The 25,587-nt window shown below is 45.1% G+C and overlaps 1 protein-coding gene across 18 annotated transcripts in view; it reads left to right on the top strand.

The window, feature by feature from the left end:
* Nucleotides 1-25,587, top strand: part of COL13A1 (collagen type XIII alpha 1 chain) — a 225,864-nt gene that overhangs the window by 100,271 nt on the left and 100,006 nt on the right. For 17 of the 18 annotated variants that reach the window (XM_072628741.1, XM_072628735.1, XM_072628734.1 and 14 more), the window contains 7 exons: nucleotides 7,549-7,584; nucleotides 9,319-9,345; nucleotides 11,191-11,217; nucleotides 15,921-15,947; nucleotides 16,372-16,398; nucleotides 18,772-18,798; nucleotides 20,774-20,830. In XM_072628741.1, the coding sequence (XP_072484842.1) occupies nucleotides 7,549-7,584; nucleotides 9,319-9,345; nucleotides 11,191-11,217; nucleotides 15,921-15,947; nucleotides 16,372-16,398; nucleotides 18,772-18,798; nucleotides 20,774-20,830 (228 nt within the window). The remainder of the gene's footprint in view (nucleotides 1-7,548; nucleotides 7,585-9,318; nucleotides 9,346-11,190; nucleotides 11,218-15,920; nucleotides 15,948-16,371; nucleotides 16,399-18,771; nucleotides 18,799-20,773; nucleotides 20,831-25,587) is intronic. The other variant, XM_072628736.1, reaches the window with a different exon arrangement.

Below are 25,587 nucleotides of genomic sequence, written 5' to 3'. Positions count from 1 at the left end.
AGCTAAACCTTTTCTCCAGGCTAAACAATCCCCATTTGCTTCAATCAGCCCTTGAATAACTTATTTCCATTCTCTCATCCTCTTGGCCACCTTCTTCACCTACTCAGATTTACCTTTCAGCAAAAAGGAACACATTCCCATTTTCCTGTTGGATAGTTAGGACTCTGAGTGGGAAAGAGTCAGCATGAGCCTGGCCATTTCTAGTAGACCAGATGGCCACTGGTTCCCTTCCAACTCTCAGACTGTGTGATCCTGAATATAGGACCTAATGGGGATGGGACCATTTGAAGACCAATGATTAAAACCAATGATCGGAATTCAAGGGAGGAACATTTCTGGGGAAAGAAGGCATCAGCAATCAGAGAATCAATCAACAAACATTTGTTAAGTTCCTACTATATATCTAGCTCTATGCTAAACCATGAGTACACAAGTACAATAAATAAGACCATCCCTGCTAGTGCAAGATTTTACATCGTAATGAAATAAAAAATAAAAAAAACAGAAGTCAAGCTTAGTCAAACCAGAGTGTAACAGAATTCGGCCCCTGAATTTCTATTACTAGCCATATGCCCTTGGGTATGTCTATCAACCTCTTTGAGCTGGGGCCAAATGATTGGGATCCCTGAGCAAACATGTTGATAGCTTTCAGTCTAGAGGTCAAGAACAAGCAAAGGGTCATGGGATCATCAATTAAGAGCTAGAAGGGACCTGCTTTGAGTTCATCTAGTCTAACTTTTTTATTTGGCAGATGAGGAAACTGAGGCTTAGAGAGGGAAGTTAACTCACCCAAGATCACACAGGCAGATCATGGCAGAGTTAGGATTCAGACCAAGGGACTCTGCCTCCAAGTCCAGTATTCTTTTTGCTAAGACAAGTAGATTGACAAGGCCTTCCTCTCCAGAATGATCAGTCTCACTTTTCTGTCTTTGGTCAACATAGGTGAGGACAGAGTCATTTTAGGATGAAGACCCTGTTTGGACATGATGCCAGCTTCACAGTTTGTTTTGGCATCCCAGATACATCCACTCAATGGACCTCTTCCAACTAGTTGGGGATTCATTAGCTTCTCTGTCACCCAGACCATCAAACCTTCATCATGGGTCTCCCCTGAGGATAAAGAGTCCAGGGTTGGATAACCAGGATGGTTCCATAGAGAGAGCCATGGATTCAGGGTTAAAGGACCACAGATCAAACATTGGTCCTGCTATGCTTATCACCTTGCCTGGTTCCCCTTCATGCTCATGTCTCCCCTTTAGGATTGCCTCCAATTTACCCTTTGCACTGCACGTTTTTTATGTGTGTATATGGTATACTGTATGTATGTATATATATGTATGTACATATGTATTTATCTGTATAAATACAGCAATTTTCATGCTGTCTCCCCCACTAGAATGTGAGATTCTTGAAGGCAGGGACTACTGATGCCTTTCTTTGTAACCCCAGAGCTTAGTACAATGCCTAGAACATGCTAAGCATTTCACAAATGCTTGTTGACTATTTGATCTGGAACAAGACCCTTCCCCTCTCCAGGCCCCAGTTTCCTCATTTGTCAAAAGAGGGAATAGATCTAAAGCACCCTTCCCCCTTGCTCTAAAGGCTAATCTCTCAAATTCAACATCCTTCTGACCTCTAGATATGGCCAGTTCCAATTTGGATGATGACACCTCTCCTCCCAAGGTCCAGAGGAGGAGTTGAGGTTAGGTCTGGTGACAAGGTAACAGGAAAGCCAGGGGCCAGACTAGTCTCTTAAAACATTCCTTGGGGCATTGGTCCTGATTACAGTTCCACCCTTCCCCTCTGATAAATGGTCCCAGACCAGAGAAGAGGAAAGAAGGGAGACATATAGGCAAACAGGGAGATCCCAGAGGACAGACTGCCCTTCTGCCAAATGATTTCCTCATTTCCCTTGGAGCAGAGGGTATCCCAGCAAAATGGTCTCCTTAAGCCTTGTGACTAGATTCTTGTGTTTTGAGAGGTGTTCCCTGCTGATGGAGCAGTCGCCATCTTTTTACAAATGGAATGAATGTCTATACAGCATAAACAGAATCCAGGAAAGGGGATTGGGGGTGTTTCTTGGAATCTCCTGCTCCTGACCTTTTTCAGTGTTGAGATTAATCTTTGGTCCAGCAGAGGGGAGAGCAGCTGAAAGTTTACACAAGAGTTTCCAAAGGCCAAACTGAACTATTTCCGGGTTTTCTCTTCAAAAGCTATTCTTAGCAACACTTGTCCCCAGGAGAAGCCCAAATGGATGAGAGAGGGCCTTTTGATTTATGAATGAATTCTCCTCCCTTCCCAACCTTTGGGAAGCCTGCCATAAGCAGGTCCCATAGCACCTCCCTAGCCTCTGCTCCAGATCCTAGACAGTGCACTGGGTGGGGTGGGGTGACAGGGTAGGTGATATGCATCAACTTTTAGAAAGAGGTTGTTTAGCCAAATACATCCTTGTAGAGGAATTTTGATTTTGAGCAGGAAGAACCTTAATGTCAGGTGAAGGCTAGTGTTAGAAGGGAGAGTCACTGGTCTCTTTTTTAATCTGAAAGGATTCAGGTCTGGTTCTATTGTTGGGTTCTGTTCTAAGGAATTACAAGGCATTTTCTAAGACATCTCAGTGATTACACCAGCTGGATGGGTATCCTTTGGAGTTAGGCCAGGCTGGGTCCAGAAGTAAATAGGAGGAGGAATTAAAGGCAATGGAGTGTCATGGAAAGATTCTTGGAGTCTAGAAAGCCAGGTTCCAGCCTTGGCTCCTATGATGTGATCAAGGACAAATCTCCTAGCTTCTCTGGGCTTACGTTTCCTCATTGGATTAGATTATCTATAGTTTCTTTCTGCTCTATGATTCATGGGTGCTTAGGATTAAGCTGGACCCCATTTGGGGAACCACAAAGCACTTTCAGTGACCCCACACTTCTTGCAAAAACCCCTCTTGTGAATACTGCTCTTCTTCCAGAGTGCCATATGTCTAAGAAGTTTGGAATTACCACAGAGAGGTAAACAGCCTCTTCCCACTGATGACTTGCACATTAAAGGCTTTATTAAGGCCTGAAGAAGGAGGCGGGGCTGTTGGGCAGCGAGAGTGAAGGATAACAGATGGACAACTCCAGGATGACCATGATATTGAAGAAATGAGAAATGGGCCTCCAGCACATAGAGTCAATGTTTATAAAGGATCTCAGAAAGAACTAGATTCAACCAGAGGATGGATTCTGATCTCCTCCACTGAAGGGACTGGGGGGGAGGGGGGCACTGCCAAGACCGCAGTGATCTGAGAGCTTCATGGAAAATGAGAAGAAGACTATGTTAATGATAAAAGACCGTAGAGGAGAGAAGGCCGGTGACTTTGCTGTGGACTGCTGTCTCATTGAGCTTATTTCCTTAATTGCTTTGCATGGTAAGATGTTTATATAATAGGTCAGCATCCATAGTGGTTCCTGTCTGCCCAAGATCAACCCAGATTCATCAGCCAGAATTGACATGGTAAGAGAAGTTGGGAGAAAAGTAAACTGGTTAAAAAATTACCCTGGAATTGCCCTCCCTTTAGATCCAGAGACTTGTCTCTACTATCAACCCCAGGTTGAAAGGGGTAACATGAGGGTCTGGTGCCAAAGGTATTCAGGCAGGCATGGTTGTACACATGTTAAAGCCATAGCACCATGGTGCTACATTAGGGAACTCCATCATCACCACAATCAGTTAATGATCTCTCTGCTAGACAAGTCAAGGATCTCAAGGATACAAAGAAAGGCCCCATGTACACCAGAAGATTTGTGCCAATACTTTGTGTATTAGCAAAGAACCAGAAACAAAGTAGCAATCCATCAAATGAAGAATGCCTAAACAAGATTTGTAGCAATACTTTGCAAAGAACTGGAAACAAAGTAGCTGCCCATCAAAGAGGAATGCCTAAACAAATCATTGTTTGTGAAAGTAACTGAATGTTACTACACCATAAAAACATGAAGAATGCAGAGAGGAATAGGAAGACATAAACTGATGCAAAGTGAAGGAAGCACCATGGAAAGGTTACTGATTAGGTTTCAATTCCACCATCAACACTTCCCTGTGTGACCTTGGGCCAGTCACTTAACCTTATTGGGCCTCACTTTCCTCATCCGTATGGTGAGAGGTTTGGACTCAATGGTCTCCAAGGTCTCTTCTAGCTCTAAATCTATGATCCTAAGCAGAACCAAGGAAACAATACACCCAGTGATTACAATCGAGTAACTGAAAAGAACAAAACAAAATGCACACACAAAAAGAAACTAAACACTAATTATAATCAACAAGCTTGGTCCCAAAGAAGAGGTGAGACATTTCACCTCCCTCCCTTTACAGAAGAAATGAAGGAAAATGTGAAGAACTACAGATACTCACAGACTCTGTGGATAAGTTTAATTAAACCAGGGGGTTTTCCCATCTTCCTTTTTTATCCTTTGTTACAAGAAATGGTTCTCTGGGTAGGGGAAAAGAGAGAAATCCCTTTGGAAATGAAGATGATATTTTAAAAAAAAAAAACACTCCGCCTGCTGAAAATCTTGCAGACAAATGTTGTAAACTGGGACAGCTGGGCATCTTAGGAATTGCCATCACCACCTCCCCCCTCTAGCCTTAGGAGAAGAGAGCCTCAAGATCTGGTCCACAATTCCCAAATCCCATGCAATGTTTCATTCCTCTTCTGCCAGGCTAAGATGGGGAAGAGGAAGAACTACAATTCCCAAGATACTCAGCTGTCCCCATTCCCAACATTTGTGCTTGAAATTTTCACCAAGTGGAGTTGTATGCATATAAATACTTTTTTTCTGAAATAATTAATTTTTTTCTTCCACTGAAATCCTCCAAATGCCTCCTTGTGGTATGGCGATGATTCCAAGCTCTCAAAGGTGTAGGAATCATGTGTGTCAAAAAGACTTCATCACAATGACAGACTGTATGTGTTATCTAAGGACCTTCCTGGAGAAGGTGTAGGAGCTCATCAGTTGGTTAGCTGCCAATGAGTGATTTTTTTTTCAGCCACGATAACTCTCAAAGACTATGTATTAAATTATGGTGGGACTGAGCTATCCATTCATTCATTCATTTATCCATTCGACAGCCCATGCCAATGAAATTACAGAGCATTGAACCATAACAATATGATCAGTTCTTATATAACTGCCTCAAGGATCCAAGGTATGGCCAGCATGGCAGCTTCCTTAGTCACTGCAGAATACCACCCTCTCCCCACTTTAGTAGGTCTTCACAGTGTTCTGGGACTGAAAAGAATACGTTCCCTGATATTCAAGTTTCTGGTGATGAGGCTCCTGGCACTTAACCCCAAAAGTCCTTGGACAATGGACTAATCTCTAATCCAGTTCCTACTCGGTGTTTTTCCAGCATGTAAGGAATGTCTGTGGAGCAGTACGGAGTAGAGCATAAAGAACTGACCTCAAAGTAAGGAAGATCTGGGTTCAAGTCCTGCCTCTGTGGTCACATCCTGGCTGTGTGACCTCAAGTCAGTCACCTACCTCGTCTCCATTTTAGGCAATGCTGTAAGACTCTGAGTGGCCAGCCATGGAAGAGGACATTTCTTCACTTGGGGGTTCCCTATACCAATGAAGTCACAAGTCAAGTTCCTGTCTTGGGACCTTCCAGAGTCTCTGAGAACCTAGGGTTACTTCCTCTGGCAAGGCCTTTTTGAGGATTATATGAATATGTAATTACAGTGATGAATAATAACAATTATTTTGAAGGATTGCAAAACCTCTTACATGTTCTGTCTCATGGATCTTCTTAACCTTGTAAGGTAGGTGCTATGATTATCCTTATTTTATAGATGGGGAAACTAAGGCTAAGAGATTTGCCCAGGCCATGTAGTAAGTGTCTGAGGAAAGATTTGAACTCAGGGCTTCCTGGCCTTGAGTCTAGCTCTGTATTCATTATACCACCTAACTGCCACTAGATAGAGCTTTTATTGTTCAGTGTTTGATTCTTTGTGACCCCCTTTGGGGTTTTCTTGGCAAAGATACTGGAGGGATTTGCGTTTCCCTGTCCAGCTCATTTTATAGATGAAGAAAGTGAGACAAACTGGGTTAAATGACTTGCTCAGGGTCACATAGTTAGTAAATATCTGAGGCCAGATTTGAATTCAGGAAGACTCCGGGCCTGGAGCTCTAGCCACTGAGACACCTAGCTGCCCTAGAGAGAGCTAGCAATGCAATATGTACTAATGTGATGACTGTGATTCTAGTGCCTTGCATTTGTATAGTGCTAAAGGGTTTGGTGGTGCTTCTGTATGTCTGCTGCTTAGACCCTCAAAGTGCCTCTTTTGTGAAGATGAGACATTATTCCCACTTACAAATGAGGAAACTGACTCAGAATGTCTTTTGCCCTATACATATGTAGGAATGGAGGAAGATCCCAAATGTTGATTTATCCACTTTGCTATATCTCATCCGTTCTACTCCTCTCAGTTCAATGTTGGCCCATTCCACTGAGCTCTCCATCTCCTGCTCAGCCTTTGTGTTTCCTCAGGATGTAGACTGTGAGATACCAACTCAACAGGGTTGGGAAAGATCTTAGAAATCATTTAGTTCAACCGTCTCATTTTACAGAGAAGGAAACGGAGGGAGAGGAAGTGACCTACCCACAGCCAGTCACACAAGACTCAAACCTAGTTCTCCTGATTCCCAATCAAGTTCTTTTTCCTTCCAACTATTTTGTATTTCATAAGGCCATCTTAGGTGCTGGGCAACCCCCTTGAACCCATCACTGTCTCCTCCCTCAAAAAACTTTAAAATGGAGACAATTGCTGACTGAGGGCAGGACCGTAGGCACATGTGAATGGCATGCTGGGTGTTCCCTGACACATCATAATGTTTCAAAACAAATATGGTCTTTTCTGCCTCATTTTAAAAAATTGTATTTTTGAAATAAAATTTAGTTGCTAATTTTAAAATTAAGTTTAATTAAGTTTTCATTTATTTTAATGAATAAAATAATAGCATTTATGATAGAGTATTTAATAAATGTTTGCATTTTTTAAAAAATCCCTGGGTTACAATTCCTGATGAAACATGCTATGCATGTCTTTGGATAAGACTGGGTCTTATCTGAACTCTCTGTTGATCTTAGTGTCTTTTAAACAGCCAGGGCTCAATAAATGTTCGTTAAATGAATGAATGTCAGATGAATTCCTGAAGCTTTTCTTCTTCTGTGCCCACCCTTTGGGCTCACTAACTCTACCTTCCCTTTCCATCACTCAAAGAGAATGGATAGTCCAGAAAACAGCGAGGTATATAGGCCAGAGAGTGAATGAAGTTGGGTTCAGATCCTGGCGCCATCACTTCCTGGTATGTGACTTTGGGCATGTCACTTTTCTGGGTTTCAGTTTCTACAATTATACAAGAGGATTCAACTGGATGATCACCAAGGTCTATTCCAACTCTAGGACTCAAAGTTATTGCTGTAAGAAGAAAAAGGGGCTTGGAGCCCCTGTGGAATAGAAGTAATTGTTTCCCAGACTTGCTCACTTTTTAAATTATTCTTTCTTTTTCTCTTTTTCAGGGTCAGCCTGGCACAAGAGGCTTTCCTGGATTTCCGGTGAGTGGTAGTGGTTGATGTGAATGCCCTTGTCCCTCCATTTCAGCCAGGCCTCATTGCACTAAGTTCTCAGTTGCACTGGCATTCCCATCTGAAGCAACATTGGCTCTTTCACAGAGTAGTCTACCCTTCCACCCTTATAAAAATGCAGCCAGATATGAGAAAGCTCAGAGCTAGAACCACTCCTAGTTGTTAAAAAAGAGAGATAAAATGGAAAGATTGAGTAAGCAGTGAAACCCAGCAGCTCTGTGCTTTTGCTGAAGAGGCTGACCAACCCCAGCCTCCACTGTCAATTTCATTGTTGTTCAGCTGTTTCAGTCTGACTCTATGTGATCCCATTTGGTATTTTCTTGGCAAAGATACTGGAGTGGTTTGCCATTTCCTGCTCCAGCTCATTTTACAGATGTGGAAACTGAGGCCAAATGACTTGTCCAAGGTCACAAGCTAGTAAGTATCTGAGGCTGGATTTGAACTCAGGAAGCTGAGTCTTCTTTACTTCAGGCCCAGCATTCTATCCACTGTGCCACCTAGTGGCCCATGACAATGTAATAAGGGACTCAGAAAGACTTACCCTGGAGGGAAGGGGTCCCTCACCTGGCTTGGACGCTAGGTAATATTTACATAGCATTTTAAGGTTTACAAAGCCCTTTGCATTTATTATCCCCTTGGATCCTCACTACGGCTCTGAGAGGTAGGTACTATCATTATTCCCGTTTTACAGGTAAGGAAACTGAGGTGGACAGAGGTTAAGTGACTTGCCCAGGGTCACGCAGCTATTAAGTGTCTGAGGTTTGATTTGAACTCAGCTCTTCATGACTCTAATCCCAACACTCTAGCCAGCTGCAAGATCCAAGGAATGAAGCAGATGTCAGGCAGGCCTGGATTTGAATCCTCCCTCTTCTACTTGCTAGCTGTGTGACCCTGAATTGGGTCACTTAACCTCTCCTGCTTCTGTTTCCTCCCCTGTAAAACGAGGGATTTAGACTAGATGATCTCCGAGGTCTCTTCCAGCTCTATCTCTATGACCCTAAGTTTTTTAGGTGCCTTTGTCCTCAGTTTCCTCACATATAAAGTGCGAATTGCACTATATGGTCTCTGGGGCCTCCTACCTTGAGCTTTTTAGTTCAATTATGCTATGATTCTGGCTGGTTTGTAGCTTTGGCAGGTCAAAAATGGGCCCAAGAGCCAAATGTAGAGAACAGGGACAGTAAAAAGCACTGACCCCAAGTCCTGCCTATGTGAGGAGGGGCCTAGAGAATGAGAACACCCACAGTCCCACTAGCCCTGGGAAGTAGGGAGTCACAACAGAAGGCTACAGATGGGGAAGGACGGTGCTGGGAATTTTTCATAGGCTCATAAATTTAGACCTGGAAGGGACCACAGAAGTCATCCAATTCAACCTCTTCATTTTACAAATGAGGAAACTGAGGCATAAGGAAGTCAGTGACTTGCTTGTGTTCATTCATAAGTACCAGGGGCAGGAATCAAAACCAGGTCTTCCTCACTCCAAGTCCAGTGCTCTGTGCACTGTGCCATTTTTGAATAGGGGAGTCTCTGTTTTGGGACTCACATTTCCATCTGATGCACAATTTCCCAAGAAGCACTTCTTCCTTATTGTCCCTCTTTTCAAGGGCTGAGTGGGTGAGGCGAGGTTCTCTGGGAAATATAAGGTAATGATGTTTAAGGGCACATCCAGCCCACAACTGACCCTGTCTCTGCCTTTCTCTATTCCAGGGCCCCATCGGCTTAGATGGCAAACCGGTAAGTGGCTACTTTCTCCTTGGGCTTTTCACCCTTCTCCCTAGTACCAGGTAACTCCCAGTTGGTCCTTATGAGAGATTCTTGGCTTCCCTGTGAGGGTCTCTAGAACAAATTAAAGGAACAACAAATATGGTTCTCTTTAAGGACCTAGGAAAGCAACTCTATCCTTGGAAAGGGGAATGGAAGGGAGTTTCAGGGCTGTATAACATTTGGGAGATGACCCCAGCAGCCAAGGTCATCTCTGGAGCAGAATTTCACAAGCTTCCATCTGAGGACACAGTTCCTGAAGCCAGAGATTTGCCAAAGGGGACAGTGAAAGAGGGGGAGAAAAAGAGGGAGACACAGGCAGGGCTAGGACGGGGCATGGACTCAGGAAGGCAGCAGGTGGGGGGAAAAAAGAAGGAACTGACCAGCTGAGGCTCACTCACGCACATTCAGCCCATGACCTTCTCCCCCACCCCATCACCTCTTCATTTTTCCCACTGCCCTCCAGCTGTCTGTGACCCTTTTGTGATTTCTTTCCCTTCATTAAAAATAATTCATGTTCCTGGAACATTTTAAGGTTTTCAAAACACTCTCCCCACAAAACCGTGTGACATAGTATTGCCCCATTTTATAGATAACGAAAATGAAGCCCAAGTTGGGAAAGGAGCCTGCCCACAGTTACCCAACTAGGATTAAAAATTCAATCTCCAGATCCTGACTGGTATAGTAGAGAATACCCTCGATTTGGAATCAGAAGACCTACTTTCAGATCTCGGCTCTGATTCTTACAGTTTTAAAGCAAGCATTTTTGTAAGGACCTACTGTGTGCCAGACCCTATGCTAGGCACCAGACATATAAAGACAAAAGTCTATCAGGGGAAACAACATGTACACATGTAGGAATAGGGAAAGTAACTGGACCTGTGATTTCACTGGGACAGGGAACTCCCTGGTGAGGAAACTCCCTCTACTGATGCAGTTTGGTCCCTTCTCTATAACTGGCCCACATGTAAGGGGATACAAGAGAGATACAAAATAAATACAAGGCACCTTCCCTGGGGAAAGCACTAGTGCTGGTTGTATCAAGAAGAACCTCGCGTGGAAGACAGTACTGAGCTTTGAAAGATAGTAGGGATTCCAAAACTAAGAGGTAAGGGTGGAGAGCATTCCAGGCTTGAGTGACATCTGTGCAAAAGTATGTAGGTGGGAGATGGGCTGCAGATTGAACAATTTGACTAAATGACAGGACATGAAGGAAAATAATGTATAATTGGACTGAAAAGGTCAGCTAAAGCTTGGCTATAAATGCTTTAAAATGCCAAACAGAGGATTGTATTTGACCCTTAGATTGTAAACTCCTTCAGGGGCTGACTTTCTTTCTTCTTATTTGTTTACCCAGGGCTTAGCACGGGGTCTGGAATGTAGTAGGTGTTAATAAGTGTTTATTGAACTGGATTGGTCCTAGAGGTAGGAGGGGAAGCTAAATGCCAGAGTAATGCAAAGGTTAGCCCTGGGTTTTCGGAATTTCCCTTTGGCACTTGTGTGGACTATGGATTGGAAAGGGGAGAGACCGGAGGCAGGGAGTCCACTGATGAGGCCATCCCAGTCATCCAGGGGAGAATCAGTGATAAGGGAATTAGGGTGGTGGTTATGAGTGGAGAGAAGAAGACAAATGGGAGGTGACACAGGAGTAGAATGTCAAGACATTGGAATAGATGGACGTGGGGGTAATGGGAGGCAAGAAAGTGAGGAGCCCAGCCTGGGGGACTGGACAGGGAGGAAGGGAAGGAGGTGGAGAGTTAGAGCAGGCTTCTGTGTTTAGACATTATCCTGTCTTGCCCTCACTGTTTTCTCTTTCAGGGTTACCCTGGACCGAAAGGGGAGATGGTAAGATTTCATAGCAGTGAATGGAGGGTTAAGGTGGTTCTCACTGAGTCATGGTTGAGACAATGTAAAAGCAATGAGCTCTCTCTCACATTTGAAGAAACCCCTCTGTAACTCAGACTGTGTGTGCCTGAACCCGAGGGGAGCCCAGCAGGGGAAAACACCCCCTGGGTTGGCTGGTTGGCCCTCCCTCCTTAGGATTTTCCATGTGAACCAGAGCTTCGGGCCAGGGCATCTGGGTTTGAGTCCTGGCTCTAACAGCCAGTGGCTGTGAGATCCTGGGCAAGTGACAGGACATAGTGATGGCAGAGATTTTGGAAACCCCCTCTAGATCAGAGAAGTGAACCTTGGAAGAGATTGAGTGAATTTTCCAAGGTCACTGAGGTAGCAAGTATGAGAGTTGACATTCAAAGCCAGGTCCTCTGACTCAAGACTCCCCTACCTGTTATACCCCAACACACTCCCTGTCACACACCAGAGCTCTCTGAGCATCCATTTCCTCATCTGTAAAATGAGGATATTGGCACATTTCTTAGAACACAGCTGTTCTAAGAAATGAAAAGCATCCCACAACTGTTAGAGCTGTGGTCCATGTTAATTCTGATAATCCACAGTGGCTGAGATGGAGAAGTGAGTTCTCCTGTTCAACTACTTCTCCCTACCTCGACCTCCTGGTTTGTGTGTGAGTTTGTGTTTGTATGTATGTATGTATGTATGTGTGTGTGTGCGTATTTGTATGTGCATCTGTGGGTATGGGTGCTTGTGTGTGTTTATATGGGTATATGTGTGTTTGTATGTTTGTGGGTATGTTTATATGTAGGGAGAGCTATCTGTGTGTTTGTACATATGTGTGTTTGTATGTGTTATGTGTATGTTTGTATGGGAGAAGTTTTACTTCTGTGCCTTATGTGGGTATGTTTCTATGTGTATGTGTTTGTGTGGAGGTGTTACATGTGTTTGTGTATTTATGTGTCTATATGTGTTTGTGCATGTGTGTATTTGTAAGTGTTCATAGGTGTGTTTATATGTGTGTTTGTGTGCAGATGTTCTATATGTTTGTGTATGTTTCTGTGTTTTATGTGTGTGTTTGTGCATGTGTGTATTTGTGTGTGAACATGTGTGTGTTTATATGTATGTGTTTTCTCCTTCAGGAATCTGGTATGTGCTTAACTCTCCAGCCCTGTCGGGTTGGGAAATGTTCCCCTAGACCAAAGCCCGGCAAGTTGCCTGGGATGGGCCTCATGACATTGTCTTGGGAAACAGGAGAGGAGGCTGAGTGGACAATTAACAGCAGATGGACCAAGCATGTGTGCATGGGGGAGCGATGCTCCAGCTTACACCTACGGGCCTGGGCATCCTCCCCAGTGCAAGGGGCCGGGTGTAACTTCAGCTGCACAGAGGAGGAGCAAGCCTTCTGTCTGACCCTTCGCAGTAGACTCCCAGCTGCTTCAAGCTGCCCAGCCTGAAACCTCCTTGCTCCAAAGGCTGGTGAGGCTGCTCACAAGCCACAGCCAGGAGGATGGGCAGCCAGACCTGCCTGGGCAAGGCAGCAAACCCTCCCCCCCAGATAGAAAACCACATGGGGAAGCAGGACCTGAATCCTAGTCAAGATTCCTCTGTGATCCACAGAGCCTATATCTCAGGCTGTGATTTTGAGTAGGTTACTTCATTTTCCTGGGCCTCAGCTTGCCCATCTGTAAAGTGAGGATAATACCACATCCACTCATTTATTCATTTGCCAAACATTTGTTAAAAGCACCTACCATTTGTAGAACACAATGCTAGGGAGGCCTGGGGAAGGCAGAGTAGTTTAGATAAAACTCAGGCACTGTTCTCCTCCCATGATTAAGGGTTACGGAGGGCTTATCTGGACCTCATATGAGAAAGCCCTGGCCTCATGGAGTTCATAGTCCAGTAGGGGGAAAAGTCACGTACGTGATCAACTATAATACACAATATTCCCAGATGAATGTGTTAGAAAGGCAGAAATCAAGGTGATACTCTACATGTCTTATAGCTCTGGCAGGACCTTAGGCAGGAGGTCTTCTGGACCCAACCCCTCATTTTACAGGTAGGGAAACTGAGGCCCAGAGAGGAAGTTACCAAGATGGCGCATGGGCAAGCTGGGAAATAGGGACTAACACCCTATTGATAGAGTCTTACACAATGTAGGAGCTAGAAGGGATCTTGAGTCATCTAGTTAACTGCCTAACCTTGTAGTGAGGTCAGTGAGGTCTGGAAAGACGGAATGACTTGGCCAAGATCACAAACAAAGTGGGCTTTCTAACTTTCCCATTTGAGGTAGTTTTCTCCCACTTCCCTACCAAAATATCTCTTCCCCTTTTGCTCTTCCCCTCTCCCAATAGCCTTGGACTACCATTCTCTATAATGCTAGCTGCAGCTCTTCATAAATACTAGCTACATGAGCTTGGCTAAGTTTTTCCATCTCTCTCTGGGCCTTAGTTTTCCCTTCTCTAAAATGGAGGTGATACTTGGATGATTTACCCTATTGGGTTGTGGCGAGCATGGCCTTTGTCCTTATGAGGAAGGAAAGTTTCCTCCCTAAGACCAAGTCTTTCTTCCATGAACCACCCATCCTCCCAATCTGTCTACATGCCTTCTAGTCCAGGGGCTAATCTCAGTGCCCCATGAAGTCCAAAGAGAGCCACCAAATGGAAAGACGGGATGGAGGAGCCCCTCTCTATCCCTGACCAGCCAAAGTGTGTTTTCTATATCCCCTCCCTTCCTCATCACCATTTATCAAAATGAGACAGGCCTCAGCACCACTGACCTCCCTTTGGCTTGGCACCTAGGAACTATTCATTCAATACCACCGTTTAAAGCAATTATCTTGTGCTGCTTATCATGTATCTGCCATGCTCCTACCTCCAGTATCTTTCAGAGACCCTCTCACTCACTTTTTCCTTTTTGTCTCTTTTCTACATTCTTTTTTTTCTCTCTCTGTCCCTTCCAAACACTGTTGTTCAGTCCAGTTTGTTTTTATTTGCTGATGCCTCCCAGAGGCAGGGGGGAGAGTGGAGCAGTATTTGGGACACACTGCACTCTGCCTTCCTGTCCTCAGAGAGAGATTGGAGAGGAGGGCATCTCCCCCACACACACCCCAGCTTCGGCACCTGGTTCCTCCAGCAGAGTGAGCAAGCCCAACCTTAACCCCTGAGATCTTGTCTCTTTTTCTGGCGAACCAGGTTGAATCACCAATAGGGAGGGTCCACTTTCCCTCTGTCTCTTCACAAAGGACGGGAGGGCCCATTATCACAAAGCACCTTAAAGTTTGCAAAGACACTATCTTATTTGTGTCCCACAACAACAACAAGCATCATTATCCCCATTTTACAGATGAGGAAACTGAGTCTTCCATAACAGAAGTGACCTCCATTAGTCAGCTAATAAGTAGGCGTACAGTAGGATTTGAATCCTGAACTTCCTCACTTACTATGTTGCCATGGACAAGTCAATTAATCTTTCTAGACCTCTACATCCTCACCTGTAAAACAGGGGTAATAATGTCTAGGATACCCACCCTCCGAACGTTGCTGTGAGGTTCAAGTGAGATAGCACATAGAAAGTGCTTTGCAAAGCACTGTATAGATATTTACTATGATCATGCTTAGGAAAAGACTATCTGGACTCCTCTGGGGGGTAAGGGGCTGTTCCAAGTCTCCTTGGCCTTTCCCTGTTTCAAATACCTTCTTCTGTCAGTTGAATGTAGTCTCACAGAGCCAGAAGGGATCTTGGAGCTCATCACATCCAACATTTTCATTTTACAGATGAGGAAACTGAGGCACAGAGAAGTTAAGGGATTTGCCCAGAGTCATACAGCTAATGAGTTTCTGGGGGGGGGGGAATCCAAACCCATTTTTCCTTGAAGGCATGAATTATTTCATTGTGTTCTTGTGTCCTGACATATGGCCTAGCACACAGTAGATATTTGATAAATGCTCATCAAACTGAACGACATTGTTCAGCCTGGTTACTGTGCCATGGTGGTGCCATGCTGCCTTTTGACTCCTTCTTGTGAAGGCTGGGTTAGGGGATAATTGGGGCAAAGACCTCCTCCTCCTCCCTTCTACACTCCCTGGATGTTTTTAATGAAGAGAGGGAGGGGACACCCCATTTATTTGCCCAAGGTAATCCGAGAAATAAATCAAGCCTTTCTCCACCCATTTCCACCTTCTTTCTCTATCCCCACTCCTTATTAACATTATAATATTATAATTATTATATTAATATAATTATAACAATATAACTATATATAATAATATATTTCTATATAATATAATAATATAATATAAATAATGCTTCACATATATATAATATAATATATATAATATAATAACATAATAATAATTAGAATTTATATTGCGCTTCAAAGTTTGCAAAGCACTCATAGATTATCTCATGTAATCCTCAAAGCAACCCTATGAGGTAAGTGCTATCATTAACCCCATTTTACAAATGAGGAAACTGAGTCTGAAAAATGTCGCCCAGGATCACTTGAGCAAAATGTTGGAGCAAGATTGGAATTCCGGTCATCCTGACCTCAGGCCCAATGCTCTATCTATAATATCATCTGCTACATAAGGTCAGCAGTATCTGTGCCAATGAAAATTTGGGGATTCTGTTGATTTTCTTTTTAATACTTGGCTTTGTCTCAACTGATTGGATGCGTTTCCTTCTCCTCACAGGGTCTGTCAGGTCCGAAGGGACAACCGGTGAGTCCTCAGATGGGGTGTGGCACTCTCATAAAAAATGGCACTTTCCCAGTTAGCTTTGAATCAACCAGCATGTATTAAATGCCAATTACGTGCCAGGCACTGTGCTAAATTCTAGAACTAAAAAGAGAGGCAAAAGTCCACTGCCTACCTTCAAAGAGCTCACAGTCTAATTGGAGAGAGAGAATGTCAATTAGTAAGTACAAAGAAGATCTATGCAGAGTAGATAAAGGTCATCTCAGAAGGAAGGCACCAGCTGGGGGGAAGCAGGGAAAGTGAGACCCATGAAAGGCCCGAAGAAGGTGGGGGTGGGACCACATCTTGAAGGAAGCCAGGGCAACCAGAAGGTGGAAGCAAGAGGGAACATTCTTTATCCCAGGCCTCAGCTCTTCACCGTTTTTTGTTTTCTAATTTCTCTTTGTAGGGACCCCCAGGACAAAAAGGAGAAAAGGTAAATGTCACTGTGGATTTGTAAGATTTACTTTTAATGAAATATGAAACTCCCCAAGAGATCAAGAGAAGTCATGGCTTCTTAACACTAATTGTTGACAGTGATTTGGCATGGTAGAGCATGGTAGAGGACGGCAGCTAGGTGGCACAGTGGTTAAAGCACCTGACCTAGAATCAAGAAGACTCATCTTTCTGAGTTCAAATCTGACCTCAGGTACTTACCAACTGAGCAAGTCACTTAACCTTGTTTGCCTCAGTTTCCCTATCTGTAAAATGTTCTGGAGAAGGAAATGGCCAGCTACTCCAAGAAGACCCCAAATGGGGTCACAGAGTCAGACATGATCAAACAACAGAATGATGACATGAGCATGGTGGGGAAAACCCTGGAGTCACTGAACCAGAGAGTTGTAAGAGACCTCAGCAGTCAGTCGATCTACCCTGTGCCCATCTGGGAACCCCTTCTTAAGCACCCCTAAGCAGTGATTACCCAATGTCTGCTCAAAGATCTCCCATTAGGGAGTTCCTCGGAACAGCCACCTCCAGAAGCTGTTTCAATTAGGACAGCTCCAGGTTTGAGAAGGTTCTCCTTGCATTGGACAGAAATATGTTTCTTGGCAACTTCCAAACATTGTTCCCAATTCTATCCCATGGGGTCTCCCCAAATGAGGCAAATCCTACTTCCACATGACAGCCGCTCATACACTTGAAGACAGAAATCACATCCCCTGTCAATGTTCTCTCCAGACTAAACAGTGCCAGCATCTTCAAAAAACAAGTAATACTTTCCCAGTCAATGTTTAAGAGGCAAGAGACCTGGATTCAAAGTCTAGATCTGCTATTTACTATCTGGTGAATCTTGGACTAGTGATTTCTCCTCTCTGGGGCTCATTTTCCTCTTCTGTATAAAACAGGAAGCACATTGCATAATCTCCGAGGTCCCTTCCAGCACTAACCCAATGTTAGGTGACATGTTTAGCCTGGAGGTAGATTGGTGGAGAAAGATGGATTAGATTTGTCCTCTGTGGTCCCAGAGAGTGGAATTAGAAACAAAACAACAGGTTTAGACATGATATAGACTCATAGATTTAGAGCTGGCAAAAATCGTTAGAGGCCACTGAGTCCAATCCTCTCATTTTACAGATGAGGAAACTGAGACATAGGTTACCTGACTGGCCCAGAATCAGACAGTTGGTAAGCGGCTAAGAACAGATGCCACTGCCAAGGCCAGAGCTGTTCTGCTAAACCAATGTGCTTAGGAGTAACTGCCTACCAATAAAAGGAAGGAATTACAGCAGGAAGGAGGTCCCCCTTCCTTGAAGGTGTTCAAGCAGACACCGAACAACCACTTGTCATAGGGATTCCTACCAGATAGAGGCTCAATTAGATGGCCAAAGAGGACCCTCTCTACTCTGAGATTCTAAAAGTCTTTGTCCAAAGCAGACTAGGTCTTTGGCAATAGTGCCAGCCTTTTCATATGGTGAGCCCAACATCGGATTCAAAGGTTATACTGCTCTCTCTTCCATTTAAGCAAGTATCTGCGCTTTGGATATGTTGTGTTCAGTCCTTTTCAGTCATGTCTGACTCTTTGTGACCCCATTTGGGGTTTTCTTGGCAAAGATACTGGAGTGGTTTGCCATTTCCTTCTCCCATTCATTTTACAGATGAGGAAATAAGGTGAAATGACTTGCCCAGGGCCCTACAACTAGTAAGTGTCTGAGGCCAGATTTGAACTCAGGAAGATGAGTCTTTCCAACTTGAGGCCCAGCACTTTATCCGCTGTACCACCTAGCTGCCTCCTCCGGGTTTGATCAGTCTATTGTTATTGACTAAGTCAAATTTGATTTTGGAAACAGAAAGTTAGATTAGAAATAGCCCTGGCAGGCTTGGAAGCTCACCCAAAGGGAGCCCCTTCATGTCCAAAGCCTCTGCTCATCAGAGTTATTCCAATCCTGCCCACATGCTGATTCTTGACCTTTCTGGGAAGTGATACTAGCATCCTTCTGTAGCCTCAGAGGAGAGAGAGCCAAAAGAATCAGAATGTGATCACATGGCATCTATCACTCTGAAGTTTATAAAGCACTTTCTCCCTCTTTGTCCCCACAAGACAGCAAGTGGAAGTCTCTTCAGTCCCTTTGTACAAAGGGGCAAAAATTACTTGTCCCAGGTGACACTGCTAGTCTAAGTAAACATGCATTTATTAGGCACTTACTGTATACGGAGCACTGGGAATAAAAAGAAAGAGTCCCTGGTTTATCCTGAGGATCCACACCACCAGTACGATGACTGGAAGATTGGGGAACACTCAGTGGAAACCACCAGGTTATGAATGTGATGGGGCATCTTAACAGTCATCTGTTTCTCTTTCTTTCCCTAGGGTCAATGTGGTGACTACCCACACCGGGTAAGCAAATCACTCTTCTTCTCCTACTCCAAACTGCCTGCTTTTCCCAGTGGGCTCCTTCAGTCAGCATTCCTTGATCTGTTGCTAAAAGGAAGACTGATGCTTTTCCTTCATTCCCCCAGCCCATGACACACTTCTCAAGATGTTTTAGGGGAAACTGGAGAGTAGGATCAAAGTAAACTCTCAGTTCTCTGCTTTATGAGGTCTCAGGGATCACCTCGTCTTTCCTGTCCCATTAGAGACTCAGACATTGAGACTCCCCACTGAGCCAGCATGGGCTGGATCATGCTCAGGGGGAGGAAGGAGTAGAGGGCGTGCATAACTGAGTGTGAACGATGGTGTGGCTGGGCACTTGTCTGTGACTACACGCCCGGGGCTTGTGCCTGACTCCAGTGCTGATCACATGCTCCATGGCATGTGCCTAAGCAGATTCCAAAGCCAAATAGAAGCAGCTCTTTGGGGTAAACCACACCCCCCTCTTGCTGCTATTGCTGCAGATAATTGAAGGGTGATTGTCCAAAAAACTAGGGGTGAGGTCCTCACTTCACCCCAGCATTCGCGGGCAGGCCAAGAGATGGTGGGCTTGAGGCAGGGGCAGTCTGCTTTCCTCAGCCTTGTAGCCCCCTCCCTCAGTGACCCTGTCCCAGAGACCTCTACATTCATAGCAAGAGGGCCAAAGGGCAAGGATGCTTTGGTTGGTATTCAACAATCAGAAGCCAAGTGACATTTCCATCTAGAAAAATGATCGCTTTTCATTTGGGGGGAAGGGGGAGGTCACCTCACCTCTCATCTGGCTACTCTCTATGAGAATAGAGGGAAGAGGAAAGGAAGGAAGAGAAAGAAATAGTTCATTGAGGAATAGACACTGTGGACACTGGGATATATTTACACATACCAATGGGTCACCAGGCATACTCCCAAGGCTAATAGTCTCACCCCTCCACCATTGCCCTTTTGAGCACACATTACTGATGAAGGCAAAGTGAGGTAACCATGGATCTCAAGAAGGGTGTAATTCACCCAAAACCCAGGCCTCCTTTGCTCAGACCTTCCCCTGGGGAGATAGCAGGATGAGCACCCACAAAACTGAAGTCACCCTAGCCAACACTGCAGGGGCTTTCACAAGCAGCTTGGCTTTTGCAAAGGCAATCAGCTTGAACCCCAGGGCTAGTGGGAGCTCTGCTATGAGGACAACCTTCCAGGGGCATATGGATTGGGAAAGAGAGATGGATGGGGCAGGGGGAACAGAGGGGACTCATGTTCCAGTCTTGATACAACAATAGAAGACCATTTGGAACAATGGACTCATGGGATTGTTATAAGGGAACAGAGAAAGGAGGAGGAGGGAGAAAGAAAGAAAAAGAAAGAAGAAAAGAAAGAAAGAGAAAGAAGGAATGAACTGGAGGGAGGAAGAGAGGGAGGGAAAGAAGACAAAAAACGCTCATATCCTAGTCTCACAGAATAGACCAGCAACAGTGATCTGATTCATAGAATAACTCCTCCTCCTATTGCTGGCAGAGACACTAAGGAGGAGACACTGAGGGCACGAGGGCCTCCACCCTCTAGAAAGTCGTACACACACACACACACACACACACACACACACACACACACACTTACTTCTGCCGTGGGGCTGCAGAAGGATATGGCAGGCAGACTAGAAGAGAGAAGAGCTTTCTGGGTAGCCCATGTCTCTTCCCTCAAGGTCTTAGTTTCCTGGCTGTTCAATGGGTGACCTCCTCATTCCCCAACATGACCCTGTGTGGCAGATAAAGGTTAAAGGGGGCAAAGGTTATGAACCCCCCCCCCCGGGTTCATTCAGTTACTTTGTGGGATCATTAGAGAAAGGAAGGATGTGAAATCGATGGGATGTGACCCTCCAGGTCTGCTAGAGGGGAGGGACTGGTCTAGAGCAGGGTCTGGTGGATTTGGACAACTCACTATATGCTCTGTCTCCGCTCTCCCGGCCCCCCAGGAATACCTGAGCACCACCCTGGCAGCCCTGCGTTCCAACCAGATAATTACCCTGAAGGTTTGTGGGCTCTGAGGACAGTCTCTGTGGAGTCTGCTCTGCTGAGGAGCAGGCATGGGCAAAGACCCCAATATCGTCCATGCCATGGCCATGGGAAGGGACTGTCTGGGGATGCAGGGGATGGGAGCAGATTCTGTCCCAGTGCAGCAGTGAGCTACCAGCTCCTCCCCCATCCAGTGCAATTCTTTTCCTCACTTTGTTCTCAGCTCCCAGTAAGTCCATACATCCCCATGGTGTATTTTTACTACTATCATCATCATGACTGTTGAGATTATTCTCATCTTTCTCAACTCATATTTGATAAGAATACTTTATTCTCCTCAGCACCTGGTGTAGTGAATAGGGAGCTGACCTTGTAGCCAGGAGGCTATGAGTTCTAATTCTGCCTTTGTCACGTACTGGCTGTGTGACTCTGGACAAGTCACTTACCCTCCCAGGGCTCTATTTATTGGTCAGTAAGCATTTATTTAGTACCTACTGTGTGCCAGCAAGTAAGATGTTGACCTGCTTTGATAGAGTTCCCTCTATCCATGAAATCACAGGCCAAGACGCTATCCTCCTTTATCTCTATTATTACTTTATAAAATATGTTACATTATGATCATACCCCTTATTACTTAATTCATATTCAGCATATTCAAACAGCTGAGGACTCCAGAGAAATCTTTGGCCTCTGTCTTGAAAACCCTACCCTGCCCCGACTCTAGGCTGAACATCCACTCACTAGGACCATAGTGAACACACCTTCCACATGGTCCAGTCTCTGACAGCATGACCAGGCCCAGGTCTGACCACCCACCCTTAACCTCAGATTGGCTGATGTCTGTCCTGTTTTCCCATTTTGCTCAAAGAAGACCCTAAAGATCGCTTAACACCATAGTGACTTAAAGCATCAATTTCCTTCCCCCAAGGTTTGCTTTGTGGCCCATGAGTCAGAGCCTCCACAGGCTGGTTAACCTCAGCCTGGCGTGATCTATGCAAAGCCCAAAGTAAGGGCAGGGAATTGGTAGCACAATATTGGGCCACTGTGTTTGCCCCTCGGCATAGCAGGCTCCTTGGCTCCAGCAGAGCCACGTCAGAGGGGCAGGGACGAGTGAGGACAGAGGTGGGGAGATGTGGGGCAAACCTCTCACTCTGAGGCAACCTCCAAGTCTAGGGATGCCAGCTGGCCGATCAGCGCCTGGGTAGGAGTGAGCAGCATCTAGGGATGAAAAAAGAACTGGCAACGGAGTCCCTCATTTCCCTTTTATGCTCCAGTCCCCCCAGAGATTAATGGGGCAAATTCTGGGGGACTCAGAGGGGGCAAAGGATGACCCAAATTTGACCAGTCCTTTGTGTGGTCTGTATTCTCATTGGGATCCCCTGATCTGGCCAGGATAATTTCTCTGTTGGACTCAAAAATGGATTGCGGAGGGGACAGGGTTATCTGCTAGTGCTGTTTGCCATCAATGGGATGCTACAGGGATGGGCACTTCTAGATGCCAGTTTGCTGCTTCTGCCTGAGCAGAGATGGCCTCCGAAGATAAGAAGTTACTCAAAGAAGTCTTAACTTGGGCTCCACTAAATCACAAACCCCATGAGGGCAAGCACTAACCATTCAATTAATGGCCCCAAAGGTATGGAAAAATATCAACCCTTCCAAGAAAGGGTCTTCCTGGCTGCTCCTTTCCCTTCCTCCTTCTGTTGGGGGGCTCAGGCAGATGACTCTCAGAGCTCTGAGGTTTGCCCTTTGGTCTCCACTGGCAAAAACTCCCCTCTGCCCATTGCCTTCTCTCCCGGGTCTCCCCCATAGTTCATCCTCATTAATCTTTCTTTCCTCTCTTCTCTCTCGCTCTCTCTGTCCTGACCTGCCCTTCTGGGATTCTCGGCATCTTCCTGGCTCCTCTGTCCTCTGACCTCCTCAGCTGCTGCCTCTTCTCAATTCCGTGCGGCTAGCCCCACCCCCAGTCATAAAAAGACGCACCTTTCAGGTAGACACCTTCTCTTGAATAACTTGGGCAGGGAAGGCTTCCAGGAGAGGGAGGCCAGTCAAACTTTAGGGCCCAGTAGGGCAGGTGACATATAACAAAGGCCCCAGGCTCAAATCGGTTCAGTTCCTCCATCGGACATTACACCAGGGATTCTTAACCCTTTTCGGCCATGGACCCTATGACTGTCTGGCCCTTCTCAGTATAATCTTTTTAAATAATTAAAGGAAATGTTAAATTTCAGCTATAAGTTAATGAAAATCAAAATGTCATTTCCCCCTCATATATGTTCACAGATCTCTTGAAATTTCTTCACAAATTGGGGGTCAGTGCACCTCAGGTTAAGAACCCCTGGGCTGGTGGGCTCGTGCAGTTTTGAATCCTACAGTCTAATGGGCTCTGGTCATAGCATCCTTTCCTTCTGACTCAGGTATCAAAGCTGATGACAGGCAAAGCAGCTGGGTACTTTCAGTGTTTAAAAAAACAAAGCCAAAAACTTAAACAAGAGATCACCCAAGCTGCCAGAAGCCTCCACCCCCATTTAGGGTATGGAATGTTTGAAATTCTGTGGCACTTTGAGGTTTACAAAGCACTTTCCTTACAATAATTACTTGAGGTAGGTCTTATTTCCCCTTTTACAGATGAGGAAACTGAGGTTCAGAATTGTGAGGGGGCTTGGCTGTAGTAAAAGTTTGTAAGGAGTATAACCAGGTATCCTGATTACAAGGTTTTTTCTTTTTTAAATTTGAAATGACTTTTATTTTTCATCTTTAATTCAATTTAATTTTATTTTTAGCTCCCCACACATTGAGAAAGCAAGAAATACAAAATCTGCTAAAAATTGAGTTGAACAAAACAAATTCCCACATTAGTCATGTCCAAAAAACAAACAAACAAACCCCAAACCCCTCTGCCCCAGTGGGTTCAAGTTTTCTCTCTGGAAGTGAATAGCATGTTTCATCAGGAATCCTCTGGAACTGTCCTGGGTTCCATCGTCTTGAGCCAAGTCTTCAAGTCTCTCATAGCTGTGTCTTTTTTCTGAGGCATCCCCTTCATGGCTGGTGCATGGAGTTTGGGCTCAAGATCACAGGCCACCATGTGGGGCCATGGGAAGAGCATTTGTGGATTTGGGACCAGAGAGAGGACCTAGGTTGGATCCTGGCTCTAATGTTCACTATTTGGGACCTTCCTCACCTCTGGGCCTCTGTAAAATTGAGGGGGGTAGACCAGATGATCTCAAAAGCCCCTGCTAGCTCTAAGTTTGTGACCCTCAGAGCTGGAAAGCCATTGTTCCAACATGAAGGGTGCTCAGAGCAGGGGGCAGTGGGAGTACCTGTAATCAGGAGAGCCAGCAGTCCACTGTCTAGAGTGCTGAGAGTCCAGTAACCTGAATAAACATGCATCTCAGCAACATCCGGCAAAACCAAAACCAGAGCTCTGATCAATGACTAAAAATACTGAGGGACATTTGAGCCCGGTCTGGGCCAGCCAAATCCTAGACAGCCTTTGGGCGCTAAGGGCCCTTAATCCAGGCATCATCTGGTGCTGAGCAGGCATCTGGGTTCACAGACCAGCTTCAGAGTGGCGCCACCCCTTGGCCAGGCCCATTGGCCTTGAGTCCCTGGTGTGTCCTTCAGAGGGGCTGCAGCTGGGATTGTGGGTCTCATCTCATGGCCTTCCAAAGTCAAACCATTCTAGAGCAAGGAGAGGGAGGGCAGGCCATGAGAACCAGGAGGCTTGTGGCCTGACTCCCCCACTCCCTCCTCATGGGACTTTGGGTAGAGCTTCAGTTTCCTGGTTTATAAGATGGAAAGAATAAGAGTCCTGCCTTGCCTACCTTGCAGAGTTCCTAGAATCACTGCTGTTCATCTAGAAGGGCTCCCGGAGGCCATCTGGTCCACTTCTTTTACCGAGACCCGGAGGGGGACAGTGACCTATCCAGGGTCACATAGGAAGTTGGCAAGATTTGAACCCAGGTTCTCTGACTCCAGAGCCATTATGCCTTCTCCTTTACCTGGTGTATCAAAATCCTTGCTAAAGGATTCTTATTCCTGAGCCCTCTCTCACACCAACTCTGTGACTATGGGCAAGGAAGTCACTCAAACCCTTATCCTCTAGATCTTCAGGGGCAATCATTGTTAACTAATTATTTTATAATATAAATTAATATACTACTATACTAGTAAATTATTTTATTAATAATTAATTATTATTACTACTGCAACCCAGTGTGATACATAGAGAGCCAGCTACAAAGTCAGGACAACATACTTTGGACACATCATGTTTAATAACACAGATGATGCTACAGGCAGAGAATATTTGCATTTACATATTATTATATCATATTATTCCTCATCGAAGGAGCGATACATGAGAGACAGTATGACTTAGTGGCTAGAGAGTCAGGACGACCTGAGTTCAAGTCCCACCCGGGACACTGGTTGGATGTGACCTTGAGCCAGCGGCCAGCTCTGACTATAGGTATAAAATGGCTGCTGATGCCCAAGAATGAGCAAAGTTCCCTATACTAATGAAATAACCAGTCTGGTCTGAATACTAATAGAGACTTGCTTTTGTACAGAGTTTACAAAGCTTTTTCCTTCAACAGTCCTATAGTAAAGATGATGATAGCCATTGACATTTTTATATCACTCTAAGGTTTACAAAGCCCCTTACATACATTATTTCACTTGATCCTCACAGTGATCTAAGGATCTTAGAGGGAGGGAATGCAGGGATATTTGTCCCCATTTCATAGATGAACAAACCAAGACCCAGAGACCTGAG

The sequence above is a fragment of the Notamacropus eugenii genome, chromosome 1 (assembly GCF_028372415.1).
Source record: "Notamacropus eugenii isolate mMacEug1 chromosome 1, mMacEug1.pri_v2, whole genome shotgun sequence".
NCBI classification, from domain to species: Eukaryota; Metazoa; Chordata; class Mammalia; order Diprotodontia; family Macropodidae; genus Notamacropus; species Notamacropus eugenii.
The sequence above is the reverse complement of the archived record's forward strand: the minus strand, read 5'-3'. Positions and strand labels throughout refer to the sequence as shown.